The 14,893-nt window shown below is 33.3% G+C and overlaps 1 protein-coding gene across 3 annotated transcripts in view; it reads left to right on the forward strand.

The window, feature by feature from the left end:
• Positions 1 to 14,669, forward strand: part of LOC118186497 (uncharacterized) — a 78,938-nt gene extending 64,269 nt beyond the window's left edge. For all 3 annotated transcript variants that reach the window (XR_015041128.1, XR_004757783.2, XM_085816670.1), the window contains one exon: positions 14,255 to 14,669. Coding sequence is in view for 1 of the 3 variants with exons in the window: in XM_085816670.1 (XP_085672796.1) it covers positions 14,255 to 14,467 (213 nt within the window). In the remaining 2 variants the exon portion in view is untranslated. The remainder of the gene's footprint in view (positions 1 to 14,254) is intronic.
• The last annotated feature ends 224 nt before the right edge of the window (positions 14,670 to 14,893 follow it).

Below are 14,893 nucleotides of genomic sequence, written 5' to 3' on the forward strand. Positions count from 1 at the left end.
ATAAGATCACAGACATGCTTTTTCAGGCTTTAAAAATCCCCATATTAGCATAATGGTTAGTGAGCGCAAGAAGGAATGAGGAATATTTTTACTTTTGTATTTCCTATTTTTGAATTAAATATCAGTTTTTGATGAGAAAATAAGAAGGAAATTTAAGCAATTAATAATTAAAGATAAGTAGAAAAATAATGCTATAATAGAATTTTAAATTTATATAATTAACAAATAACAGTCATTAATTAATTAATCTCTTTCATAAAGTTTTATTGGTGATTTTTGATGAATAACACAGTACAAAAAAGATTAGAAAAAGGAAGATGAGTAACTGTGCGTGGTTTACCTCTGTTAAAAAGTTCTTTAATTAAATATGATATTTTAAATTTCTGTTAACTACTATAAGTAGCATTAATTTACTACTCATTTTTAGTTTTTTATCTCTTAAGTTTCCTACTTGCTTTTCTAGCCCCTTCCCCTAAAAATATTAAATATAGATGTAAAAATATTCTTTATTCTTACTTGTGCTCACAAATAATTATATAAAAATTCATTTACAGCTCTTAAACCTAAAGAACGTATATCTGCGTTGTTATTGTTTTGTAAGTGCTTTGTTTTTTACGACGATATTTTAAAACTGCAAGGTTTATGCAACGCAATATTATGCTTTAATTTGGACAACGATGTTTTAGACCTGCCTTGTGCCACGATGTTTTGTACGACGACCTTTTAGCATTGCTTTGTTTTCACCGCGATTTTCTCATCCGCGATGTTTTCGCCTGTATCCCAGACAATTTAGATTTGAGATGAAAGATTAACTGTGGAAATTAATTTTTTATATTGTCCTATCAAGTTTATTTTAATTGTAATTCGTGTTTATTGCTTATGCTTTAAAAAAACTTGGGTAGGTTTCGGACCTGAAAAATGGAGACAATTACTGAAAAGGGCAAACTATGTGGTAGTATGCAGAACTAGGCTCCATTATTGCTGTTTAACGACGTTTCCGTGCAGACTATCGCAGAAATTATACAGAAATTTTAATGACTTGTAGTGTGTGAAAGTAGAAAAAAGTTCTTTCCGTGGTAATTTAAGTTACGATTGCAAGATGTGCTTATCAAAACTAGATACAGAACTTGAATGTCATTGCATCCCGCTCGAAAATTAAATTTGTTTCTTTTCGCACTTTCTGGTGTTTTCTATTTAAGCTTCATTATATCGATTTAAATTTATTTTTTACCTTTCTTTTCCAAGTTTTTATATACCCCTGGGAAAGAATAATAACTTATATTTTCATTTAACTCTCTCAGTATAAATATTTTAATCGAGCTTCATGTCTATTGTAAATATCTTGAAGGCCATTTTAACAGAACATGTTTTCAGTATTAGCAGATAGTGCAAAAACATTTTCCCGAAACTCTTTTATATTTAAAAAAAAAAAAAAAAGAAAGAAAGAAAGAGGCTCTTCCGTTTTTTGGAAGTAATACGCACTATTAAGACAGATGCGTCAAAATATGCATCTGCTTCCGAACATGTGACCATTTACAAACGAGATAATTCAATGTTTTATGGCGGCATCTGCCTGCATATATTTTGACATCTGGCTATTGAGCGTCTGCTTGATAACTGAAGCAAACTCGATTTTTAATCGTGGCATTACTTCAGCTAGATAAGACTAGTTTTGTTACGATATAAAATTAAGTAATTCAATTATTATTATTTATAGTATCGATTAAATGTGAAAAATGTATTTCTTGACAAAGATGTCGCTGAGAACAAAGTTGGTGGGGCACTCATATTTGTATTTGTGTCCAAATATGACTTCTGATGCCTTTTCATATGTATGAATATAATATGACATCATAGTAAAAGTATCGTATTAAAGGTGTTAGAGGTGAAGGGATTTATGAAAATCATAGTTTCTAAACATTAAAATAAAGGAAATTAACATTGTGACTGTGACTTTTAATCAGTCATGCCATTTCTTTAATTATAAAATGCATTTCATTGGATAATGTTAGCGTCTTTGCTTTATTAATACTTGCATAACAGTCGTTTTCTGGTATATTAAATATCTCATCTCGCATCTCATCAAAATACTGACATGATTATAATAACAGTAATACCGTTCTTAAGCAATGTACAAATTGCGATCATCTGTATATTTCTTCTTTTTTTAATAACAATTTATGTATTTGAACGGTAGATATGTTTTTAATAAGTGGCAACATTATACGTATTAAATACAATGAAATTTCTAACGGCGAACATCACACACGATGAATACCTGTAAAATAACCAGTATTTCTCAGAGCAAACTTTAAAAATATAATTTAGTATTACTGATAGTCATTTTCTGTATGGCAACTACGCCACAAAATACCAAAATCGTCTAGAACCGTCGATGAGAATGTTAGAAATATTCCACTGTATTCATAAATAGAAAACCTTTTAAGATGACTGGCTGTTAAAATAGTTTGTTAAATAGTAAGTTTGGCTGCCTGAAGAAAATACGGGGGGAAGCTCCTATTCTAATTTTTATTCTCATACTCGAAACTAGGACTATGTATTATGGTGTTTACTATCATATTCAGACAGTAGTATTTTCTTCATAATACCGTTTCTGATTATATTGGATTAACGTAAAGCATTGTTTTATAAAAATGAAACATTAAAAATTTTATGGTATTAGAAATGCAAATTTAAATAACTATTTTTTAATTATTGTAAAAATGTTTAGATCTTCCCTTGCCTTTGCATTACCGCTGCTGACATTTGAATTTGTTATGACGATAGAGTTACTAAGCCAGCTTAAATTTAAATTAAATTGTATAGTCTTTGACCACTCGTCCATATTTTTAGTTTAAATTTGACTGTTCTTGTTTCATTACATCACTACGAGCTGTAATTAATTTTGTTAGCATAAAAACATGCCTTTATGTTCTAAGTTCTTTTTAAATAAGAGGCTTCTTTAAGCCTTTGTCTGACTGTGTAGTTACTTTCAAACATAGCGATAATTTGTTTCACATCTGTCGGAGGGTTTTGGACTATAACTTTTACAAGATCAAGTAAACCCTCATAGGTACATTGTGGAGAGATTGATAAGTTAGGAGATAAAGCACGGAGAAACTAGTGAGAACATTGTTTTGCGTATCGAGACAAATTTCTAATTGTTAGAAAAGATGCTTAAAGGGAATGAAATTGATATAAATTAGCCAAAATGCCTGATAAAGGCTTCAAATTAAAAAGACGCGTAGATATTTTGTTCGAGTATTGTTGTTACAAAACATAAATGTTTTGTACCTTTTAATGTGCAATTATTCTAATATCGTTTAAGAATCAATGTCATAAATTACATGTATTTTAAACTGTGAATTCTTATTAGATTGTAACAAATGTTAAAAAATAAAATTTAATAATAGCCATGCAAATCCATAATGACCATGGTTATCTAATACCTAATTTAATTACTTATAACTAACTGCTTACCCTTAAAAATTATCTCTGCATATTAAAGCGAACCTAATTTAATTACTTATAACTAACTGCTTACCCTTAAAAATTATCTCTGCATATTAAAGCGAGTTATTGCGTTTCATTAAGCCTTACCGCAATCACAAGATAAAACACCAAAATGTAAAAACTCATCTAAAACTTATTCTTCGCATGTAGTGAGACTTAAAATAATACAAAACAACTTATCACCTCTGGTGCTTTTATTAGAACCTGAAAATATATTAACTGAGTTGCAACCCTTGGGACTCTTACACTTAAGCTACGACAGTAACTGCGCCAGACAGAGCCCAGCTAACTTTAAAATCTCTTCAACTGTGCCTACACCAGGTCTTTCAGGTTTCTTCTGATGAGCAGGTTTCTCTCTAGCCAAGCAGGAACGGTGACAACAGCAAGTCTTTTGTTATGACTCATGCTGATTATGGTTTTACTTCTCCATGCCTCTAAAAAACCTTTGTCATAAAATCTACTTACTATTTATAATAAACATCTAGACTGAGCAAGTATGTGACAAAATGAAATGAGACATTAAAAAAAATTCAACATAAAGCTAACTCGTAGTAAAATGTCAATAAAATTTCTCTTCTTTTAAATATGTCCATTTATTTAAAGTGTAAAATATTTACAGATATCCTACTTACTAATCTATTTTATTTTTAAGGATGGTATTAAAAGTGAAGTTCAGGATTTAATTGAATTTATTCAGTTCACATTTGCTTATAGGTCCTTAATTTTTCATCAATGATCCTTAACCCGTTCAGTACGGGCGTGACATTTATGCATCAGCAGCGAACATTACCTCACGGCCGAGTGTGTCATATTTGAATCACTCTACCGGCCTCGCGTACCAGATTTTTTACATAGAATGTTTAATACTTTTTGTTGCTGCTAGATGTAGCTGTATGCCTGTTATGGAGAAATATATCGAAAGTTAAGTATGTTTACCTTCATTCCTATGCAATGATTTTTATTTTTGGTATTTTGTTTCGGAATGAGAGTGAGATTCGTGGGTGTTGAGCAATGTAATGTGTCACTAACTGCGTCATTTGATATAAACAAATGCACGTGCTCTCGCTGCATTGAGGTACTTTATATTTTTATTTTTGCGATATAGTGGGTTAGACGTTCTATCATTCCCTTTTTTTTATTACTCTTAGATTTTTCGTGCTTAGAGATGAATATTCTTAATCGTCAGCGAAACGTATCTATTTTAATAGCAAAGGAAAGCAGTATCTAAACGTAGAATATACACAATCGCTAATTCGTTAGTGTTGAGTAATGTAATGGCTCTTACTGCGTCATTTTATATAAACAAATGAACATGTTCTCGATGCTCTGGAATACTTTTAATTTATTAATTTTTCTTATTTTTATTGGTTATAGTGGAGTATATGTTCTATCATTAGAGACTTTTTTATTACTCTTTGAGTTTTCCGGGATTGAGACAAATATGTCGCTTTTTTTTAAAGGTAAAACGAAAGCACTTTCTGAGCGTAGAACATAGACAAATGCTAAATGAGTCAAATTTGCTGAGTAAAATAGCAGCAGATGATATTATATTCCTGTAACTAATGCAACGTTGGACTTAGCGTACATCAATGTTTCAAAGAATATCATACACTTGTCTCAGCGTACATCCATGTTTCAAAGAATATCATACACTTGTCTCATTTTGAAACATTGCTTACTTTTCGTTGTTTGCTGGTTGAATTTTTATGAAAGACAGTTTTAATATATTTAATTTTAATTGTGTATTGTGTTAAATAAATTCTGTGATTGTTTGGATATTTTTCCATATATATTAATTTGCGGGATAAGGGGAAAATTATATTATTCTAGAATGAGTATTTTATAAAATTTTTAAGGAAAATATAATAATAAAGGCTTAAAATTAATTCTGACGACTACCTGAATGTTGTTCTCATAATGTACCAAAAATTGGATGTCAAATTTCATTTATACGAATTTTTTTTTTTTTTCTAATGTTATGCTTGGCAGCGTAAATTGCCCGTCCCCACAGGACGACGCATCCGGTTTACGCGCCGTCCCAAGAGAACGCTTCGATAACAGAGGTGCTCGTCGCGAACGGGTGAAAAGTACTTTTGCAGAAATGTGCACGCACACTTTTAAAATGAATATTTTATTGACTGACGCAAAAAAAAGCTCGTCCGTTTAAACAAAAATCACCAGCATTCTCTGTGCATAAATATTAGGAACCTGTGTCACATTCTAGGCTGAATTTTGACCAATTTTATATTAATCTCCATGTCTACAACTGATTAAAAAAGTATTGATAGCTTCATAAAAATGCAAGCAACGAAATCGCACGCGGATGGAATGGCGATGCGTAGATAAAAAGAGCACCTACGTAATAATAGCCGAAAAGGGCTGTTGCATAGGGCTCCACAGTGTACGCGTCGTATGTCTTGGCACACTGCCATCTACGCTTTGCTTGACTCGCCGTCAAAACATCAATCTATAGGATGACGGCGAGGAGGAAAAAACATTATCGGGCGTCGTGAAGGGGAGGAATGGAAATTGAAAAGTGGAAGAACTTTTACCTGTCTGTCCTTGAAACGTCATCGTACGTCCGACTTCTAATCCGACCACCGGCCCAAGTTGGTTTTTGCGGTTTGTGTGTCAGACATGGCCATTTTTCGAAACATATTTATCTACAGTATTAACCACCCATCTTGCTTGTCATTTCTGTAGTATCTTACGTCCAAATCGTCATTTATTCCTTCTGTTCTCATTGAGATAGGGAAAATAGGGTCTGCAACATCAACCCATTCTGTGTTTCCAGATACGCCAATTTTTTTTTTAAATTTCTTGAGCAATGAATGGTCCATTAGCATAAACAGAGATGATGTCTGTAGTTTAGTTTAACAACTGCTGTTTAGTTTTAACTTAATCTTGTTATTAAAAATTTCATTCTAAGAGAAGTAAAGAATACGTTCATTTTGCTTATCATTAAGTTCTGCGTAACAGAGCAACCGGGGGAAAACGTATCCGGTTAAATTGAAATCTTACTATTTCAATTTTTTAAATACTCTAACGAAGAAATTATTTCTTCATTCATTCTGGAAAATGTTCTTACACTATAAAACTTTGAGATAATTCTATAACAACATACTAGATGGATAATTCTGTAATAACACTTCTATAATAACATACTAGATGGATAATTCTGTAATAATAATTCTATAATAACGTACTACATGGATAATTCTGTAATAATATACGGGATGGATAATTCTATAATAATATATATTTATATTATAATATAAATAATAATATAGGAGATGTAAATCAGGAGATTCCTCACCTGATGTAATACGTTCGTCTTGCAACTGCTCCATTGCATTGTGTTCTTTTACCAGTGTGTTTTATATTATTCTGTTTGCTACGTTTTTCTTGAAGTAATTTTTCCCTGTGGATTTTTAATGCTTTCTGTCGTTATACTACCTTTATTTTTTCTCAGTGTTTCCTGCCAGCTTGACAGTTTTAATTTTCTTCGGGTGCATTTTTGGAGACTATTTTGCGAGGCTCGAGATGTTTCATTTTCTGATGTTTCTACGCTTCATCGTTACGTTTGAAAGAATAATAATTCTTCGTTGGTAGTCTTCCGAGACCAGAAACTCGACTCGAAATCTCTTCTTATTTCTATAATCCGTAGTAACTGTTTGATGTAATTTCACCTGGGCTTGTCGTGTATGGCACGCTGTCATGTGTTTTGGCTGTTCAGATGTCTTGGCATAAAATGAATTCCAAGAAATTACATCGTTTATGTACATAAGCATTGTGGAACACAATGGTGAAGCTTCATGAAAAAATGGCAGTAGCTTTACGTGTTAAACACTTTAAAATATGCATTTCAAAATATTTAGTTTTCTTGCAGCAAGTTAAATTTAGCAGTAATGCTCAAGAGAGGTAAAATAAGAGTGCTTGACGTTAGTATCAAACACAAACTGTTGCCCTTTTATTAAGCGTAATATATTTTTTATAGATACCTTTAGTATGCCAAAACCGTGAATCTTCAAAAATGAATGCTCCGAGGAAAATGTGGTAAAGGTTTGGCTTGTGCTTAATTAATAAAAGTTCAGTTCCTACTTCATATAAAGTATTACTCTTCTATTAATCTCATAGAATTGTCATCGTTTTCTGTATCTCATCAAAGAATAACATGGAAAATTCGTATAAATGAGAACTTAATTTCGTGGTTTTATCGTACTGATGACGATGTGTTTTTCTCTGAGAAACTAAACGTATTTACTGTGCATGTATTCTTATGTATGTGCACGCATTGATTAAAAAGAAACGAATCGGTAAATATTTGTTGTATATTTTTCACTCAACCAGTGTAAAATAGCGTATTAATTTCAAAATATTTGCAGATTACTCAAAAATACGTTGTAGATTTAAAATTTTCGGTATCAAGTATAAAATGTCAATAAATTCCTCTCGATGATACATATTGGCAACTCTAAATGAATATACAGTGTTCGCTCGCCACTTCGCGCTTCATGTTTTGCGGCTTCAGTGCTTCGCGGGTTTTCCCAAAATATTCATTTAAAAAAAGAAAAAAGAAACCAAACAAAGAGATGAGTTGACTCAGAGTACATATCACGAGCTCTCATGAAGGCGCGTGATTGGTTTCCGGTGCGACATTGACTAATGAGAGTACGAGTGGATTTATCCCTGTGAGTTGATTCTCTGCGCATCATCGCAGCCTCACGTATTCTCTTGTAGTATCTCGCCAGTCAAGGACTATCCAGGCTTCACTCCTGAAGACGTTCATCACTCAGCGGTGGAGAAGGCAGTGAGGCTGGCTCACATCATAAGGAATGAAGGATTTGTCGACATGACAAAAGAAGACATCAGCACCCTTATCGATTGCCACTCGGACCCAAAGACCGATGAAGACTTCCTTGAGATGACAAAGTCTGCAAGTGAGAAAGAAGACGAAGAAGAAACTGAAAAGCGTAGCCTTACCCCGGAGAATTTGCGACAATTGTGCAACATAGCAAGAGCGATGCAACAATTTGCACACGACATTGACGACAATATGGTTCAAGCTGTCGAGTTCAGCAATCGCGTTGACGGGGTTATGTCCTTGTACAGGGGAATTTTGAAAGAAAAGAAAAAACAAAGACAACAACTATCCATCACCATGTTTCTCTCCAAGGTAAAGCCCCCGGCTCTGCCGTCAGCGCCCCCAGCAGAAGAGTCTCCGAGTGAGCCTAAAGAGTCTACGAGTCAAGTGAGAGCCTCTTCTCCGCCACCAACACAAGACTCTTCGCCTCTCTCAGAAAGCAATGTTGATTAATGTTTTTAATGTATAAGGTTTTTTTAATTAACATTATTAATTAGCACTGACACGTTTACGTAAATATGTATACTGTTATAATTTTTGTCTCTAATATATGTGTAAAGTATAAATACTGTTTACATATTTAAAACATTCTTGTACCCGCATACGCGAAAATTCCTGGGGGCAAATCCTACTTCGCGGTTTTTCAGCTTTCGCGGAAGGTTCTGGTTCCCATTAACCGCGAAAAACGAGGGATCACTGTATAAAGTTCAAACAATCTGTAGATGATGATTCTCGTAAATATCAGCCATTGGAGGCATTAACATCAGAAAAATATTGCTCGTGTCCAGCTGGAACTACTCTAAGGGATCAGCTAAGGAGATTGTATCAAGACTGGAGCAACTGAGTTATTCATACATCGTTATTTTTCAGGAGCATTCCAATCATTAAACGTTTTCTAACTGAACATCTTCACACCAATGAAGTGTCTGCAAGATGGATATTCATACTTTTAATGGCTCGCCCATTTGTAGATTTTTCAATACTGAGTTCTGTTTATTCCCACCCTCTTAAGTCAAAGTTAGCACTTGCCATTACCTGAGTTGATTTTGCAATAAAATATTCTACTTCTTCATTCGAATTCACTGAAGTGACACAGTTGTCAACATAGAAGGATTTTTTTCAATTTTGTAGCCACTTCCTTCAAAGAAGATTCACATTGGTCTCTAAATGAGAGTTGATCACTACTCCTAAAAGAAACGGACTGCATTTTAGTCCGAAGATTACTCTGCAATGGCGAAATCTCCTTTTGTTTCGAGTTTGTCCACCACAGGAATCTTAGGAAATCACGATCGTTTCTTTGAACATATATTTAAAGAAAAACTCTCTTAATATCTGAGATAATCCCCAGTTTTCCTTGCCTAAATTCAAGAAGCAATCTAGGTATTAATTCAATTAAATTTAGATCTTTTGTTAAAGAGTCGTTAAGTGACATTCCGTCTTCTGGTAGCAAATCAAAAGCAGCAACGTGTCAGCTTAATTCAAAAATCAAATTTAATGCGAGTTTAAAGATCCTCCTTACAGCCCAGATTTAGCTATAAGCGATTATTAGCTGTTCTGCAAATTTAAATCTGGCCTTTGTGGAAAAAGATTTTATGATTTAATGTTAATGGCATGAAAACAGCAGTTATGGAATATTTTGAGAACAAACCTTCAGACCGCTTTTTCAGGAGCATTACTCATTAAACACTTTTAAAAGTTTATTAAGGTAAAAGGAGGTCATATAAAAAAACAGCTGTTAAGATTTTCTCTGTTTCTTTCAGAAGTGGAAACTTAACGATCTGCTTGCGTCTTTATGAAGATCAGGGTGTGATAATGAAAGCAAAATTACGGAATCTAAGCATACTTCTGAATTCTTTATCATCTCTACCTAAATACGGTATACGATATTCATGTTTTTTATAAATCTGCTAAGCATTTTATTATAAAACTGAGATAGAATGTTATTTTCACGGTGTAAACTTAAAAGCTGTTTTACTATCCCCTTGTGATTGTCTGACGTGCGTATATATATATATATATATATATATATATATATATATATATATATATATGCGTTCTTCGCCACGTATACATCCCTTTGTGATTGTCTGACGTGCGTATGTATATATATATGCACTCTTCGCCACGTATACATTATGTGTGTTCTTATCTTAACAAGGGCAGTTTTGAGTTTGAAAAACCAAATTCATGATTTTAATGGATCCTTTAGATCCCCATAAGAAAATAACATTAACTTAGGGAGGTTTATGATTAGAATTTGTTCGTGGTAATTATGTATTGTTAAAATCAAAATTCGCTTTATCATACTCTGAATGAAGCTGCAAAATGTGTAACTTAAGAATTAGAGCGGAAATTGTTATATTTATATTATTGGATTATTTAGTAAAAATTAAGTACTCTTGAATTATTTGCCTTGGTACAATAATGTTATGTGTTTTGACTGTTTGGAAAAGGAACAAAACCACACTGTAATGAAAGAAATAAGCACAAAAACGAAAATGATGAAAAATAGGGAAGAATAATCAATAGCACAAGAACATGTCACGTCACCCTTATGGATGAGGAAAATATTTTCAAGACTAGTAGTTATTCTGGGTATCTTTTATTCTCGAAGGAAAATTAAGCATCCACTGTTCTTGGAATGAATTATTGCTGTGAAGAAACAAAGAATGATTTTGATTTGCAAAATAATGTTTTAATACTTAAACGAGAAAGAATCACGAAGTGTTTCCTCTTACAATTAGAATGTGCACAACCAGTATTGAAATTACTTAGTCATTTTTAGCATAACTCATCACTTTCAATGCAGGTATGTCAGCGTTTCAGCAACACTTTTACTCCTGGAAGGCTTTGGGATAGAAAACTCTCATAACATAGCCACTGAGGCGCCGCCTGTTGTATTTCATTACCTGTACTAAACTTTTGCCCTATTAATGCTTCTTTAAGACTTTATTTGCTCCGCTTTGGTTGTGAAATGTAAAATATTCTTTCTATTAATAAATAATAAATAAAATCGAAGTTCAGAGTATTTTGAGTAAATTGCATTTTATAGTGCAGAATATTCATTAAATAAGAATTTCCAAACGTCAGTGATAATATTTATTTCAAATGCCAATAATATGAACAATATGAGTGAATATGAGCAATAATGCGAGGGTTCAGCTGTAATTGAAGCATTGAAAAATTGGTCAGGAAGTGAAATATTTTAATATACAAAAATCAAGAAACATATATAGAAAATGTATTCTTCTATATTTTAAACACTCAACGCTTGACTACAGCTTGAAAACGTTTTGAATTAACGTTTTAAAGATTTAAGAACTAAGGAATTGATATTATCATTTAACCTTCACACTAGAGAGATGCAGTGCAGCGCAGAGTACTTGAAAAGCTACTGACCTGATACACTTGACCACAGCAAGAGAAGGGGAGAAAAACATCTTTATTGCATTCATTCCCCACTAGTATCAGAGTGACTGGGCGGAAAGGTGACCCACAGTCGTCCAGTGGAATGCAGGAATTTTTGTTAAATATTTTGATTTCGGGCGACAGTTCAGAGTATTCAGAAAATTTTATACGAAGGGTTGTTGGAAAACGTTACTGTGTCAAGACAAGAAATCGAACTCTTATCTTCAAGGATATGTTCATTACTACTGTGAGCGGTTGCATAAAATGAATGTTTATAATTTTTTACACTTTTTTGTGGTTGCTTAATATTACTTATATGTGAAAAAATAGTTTGTTTTTATTACTTTTTGACGTAATGAAAAAGAAATTATTTATTCAGAGTGCTGCCTATCACCTAAGATTATGAGGTATTTCTCCCGCCTTAGCATGCCTTCGTAGTGTAGCAGTCAACACTCTCGACGCGTATTCGAAAGGTCCGTGGTTCGAGTCCCGGCGAGGGCATTGCTCATTTTTCACATCTCCTGCTTCCAAAAAAATTAATGTCTCTACAAGATTGTTCAATTTGGTAAGTGTGCTTTCCAACCAACTCTAGTTATGATGATGAGCGGATAAATTAGTTCGTCAACTGAAATACAGTATTGAAAGCCCGTGTTTTTCTAGCACGTTTTAATTGTTGAATTTCGGATTGTTAACTTTTCTCATCGGGATATAGATTTTTTAGTGAAGAGATACTCATTTTCCGGATGAAACTGTATGCTTGGTTGTAGCTTATGCTGACTCAATTATGATTTTCTGTTATCAGCAAGAAATTACTTTCTATCATTTGTATAACACAGTAAACTGCCTATGTGCATTTCATAGATTAATTGATTACATAGTTATAATTATTGTTTTTTGCGTTAATTCATGTGGTGTATAGTTACGTAATGGTGTTATAGCAAGACAACGACTCTTGATGTTTGGTTATCGCAAAGAACTTGAAAGCTATCTGCGTACGGGAAGGGAAGCCACGGTGGAGGTTGTTTTAATGGAAACTAGCTCGGATTCATGTTATTCATAAGGAAAAGCACGAAAACTCCTCTGCAGCCAGTTTCACCGGGATTCGAACCGGGCCGAACTACTGCTGTTTTATATTTTAATTTTTAGATATTTAAACCGCGTCGAACTATTGCGATATTCAGCGGTTTTACCACTTGACCACTAGTAGGCGTTTGGATGGCAAAAGGCGCAGTAGTTTTACCTTAACCGAATATAGCATTTAAGAGGGAATGCCTCCGTTGAGTACTTTCTGAGAAAAATGGGCATATATATTCGTTTTACGCATGGAAATAAAATCTCTGCAATCAACCTGTTCAGTTTCCGGAAGTAAATACTAAATAAATTATTTGTTCGGTTATCTTGTATAATAATTTATGGCCAATATTGTGTATATGACATCTGCAAAGCAAACCTGTTCCATTTGTTCAATGGATACATTAAAAAATGTTTTGCAGACTATATAAAGCATCTTTATGGGATGGGTCCGAGGTTGATGGTTGCCTTTCGTTATGTTGAATATATGTTAAACTAAGTAATTTTCATTAAATATGCTGTTCTTATTATCAGTTACTTGATTATTACATGTAATCGTATGAGAAAAATTATCTGTTAAAAACTGCGAGCCGTTAATTTTGAACAAAACCTGTTATCACAGACTTGAAAATTGAGTTCTTCTTTCTAAACATGGGAATTTTGATTCTAAACATGTCTGGTTCTTCTTTATGCTGACCGTCTCGTCTTGTTTGCCAGTGGCAATAGGTCGCAGCCCTAGAAAATCAGACATCCACAGGTTTCAGCTGCAAAACACAACTACTTAGAAGGTTCATCATATATTAAATATTAGCGTGAACACCACTTTTTTTAAAAATTTCTATGAAAATGTTCACTTGCTAAGGTATTTCTCCCACTTCCTTAGCGTGCCTTTGTGGTGTAACGGTAGCACGCTGGGCCGGTATTCCAGAGGTCCATGGTTCGATTCCCGGCGAAGGCGGTTTGCTATTTTTCGTCTTTTCTGCTTCCAGTTAACCTAATGACTGTACAAGTAGCGCCCGACTTAAAAGGGTTGTGGATGATAATTCTCCGCACCCAGGATTTGGCGACTAGGTCCCCTAAAACCCTAGTCGCCCTTTAAAAAAGGGAGTATATAAGGTATTTCTCCCACTTCCCTAGCATGCCTTCGTGGTGGAACGGTAGCACTCTGGGCCGGTATTCCAGAGGTCCGTGGTTCGATTCCCGGCGAAGGCGGTAGCATATTTTTTATCTTTTCTGCTTCCAATTAACCTAATGACTCCACAGCTATTTTCTGTTAAGTGTATTTTCTGAAAGAATATATTGATTAAATGGAGGAATAATTTACTCCGACACTGTGTTGAAAATATGTTTTTTATATTAAACATTGCTGAAACTAATTTTTTTCTTTTGTATTTTCAGATTTCTTTCACTATGAGAAATGTTGTGATGCGATTAGTGTCAGAAAATTTGAACCAAACTTGTGAATCCAAAGCTTTGGTAAATATCAAAACTTGTCATGTAAAAAGACCTAATTTCTCACATATTGGATATAGATTTCAGACTAATGAAGCTACATTGCATGTTTCCTGTAAGGTATGGAAGAAAATATTTGTAGTGATACTTTCCTCTTAAAACCTTCTTATTAAAAGCATTTTAGAGGCTTAATTGCTGCAAATGTAAAACAGTAACTCATTAAATTTTCATTGAATTACTTGTCACCTAGCAGTTAAAATTTATCGATACAGTAATTTTAGCATCTTTGAAATTATTATACTTTGAAAATATTATTTTAATGTAATGCTTAGTATTGGTATGTTTGTGGATTGTTTTTAAGTTTTAAAAAATGAAACATTTTCCGCTGTTGTTTAAAATAATTTTTTTAAAAATCGTTTGACGGTATTAAAAGAACAAGCAAAATTGAAAATGAGTAAGTCACTTCTATTTTCCAGATTTCTTAAGTATTTCATGGCAAAGGTACACTTATCTGTTATCAAAAGATGAATTTATTAATGAAAAATCGTATCGTGAAAAGCATGTTTTCTACATATCTCTATTCAT

The sequence above is a fragment of the Stegodyphus dumicola genome, chromosome 5, assembly GCF_044657685.1.
Source record: "Stegodyphus dumicola isolate Sdum_Otavi_A_Nest chromosome 5, ASM4465768v1".
Classification (NCBI taxonomy): Eukaryota; Metazoa; Arthropoda; class Arachnida; order Araneae; family Eresidae; genus Stegodyphus; species Stegodyphus dumicola.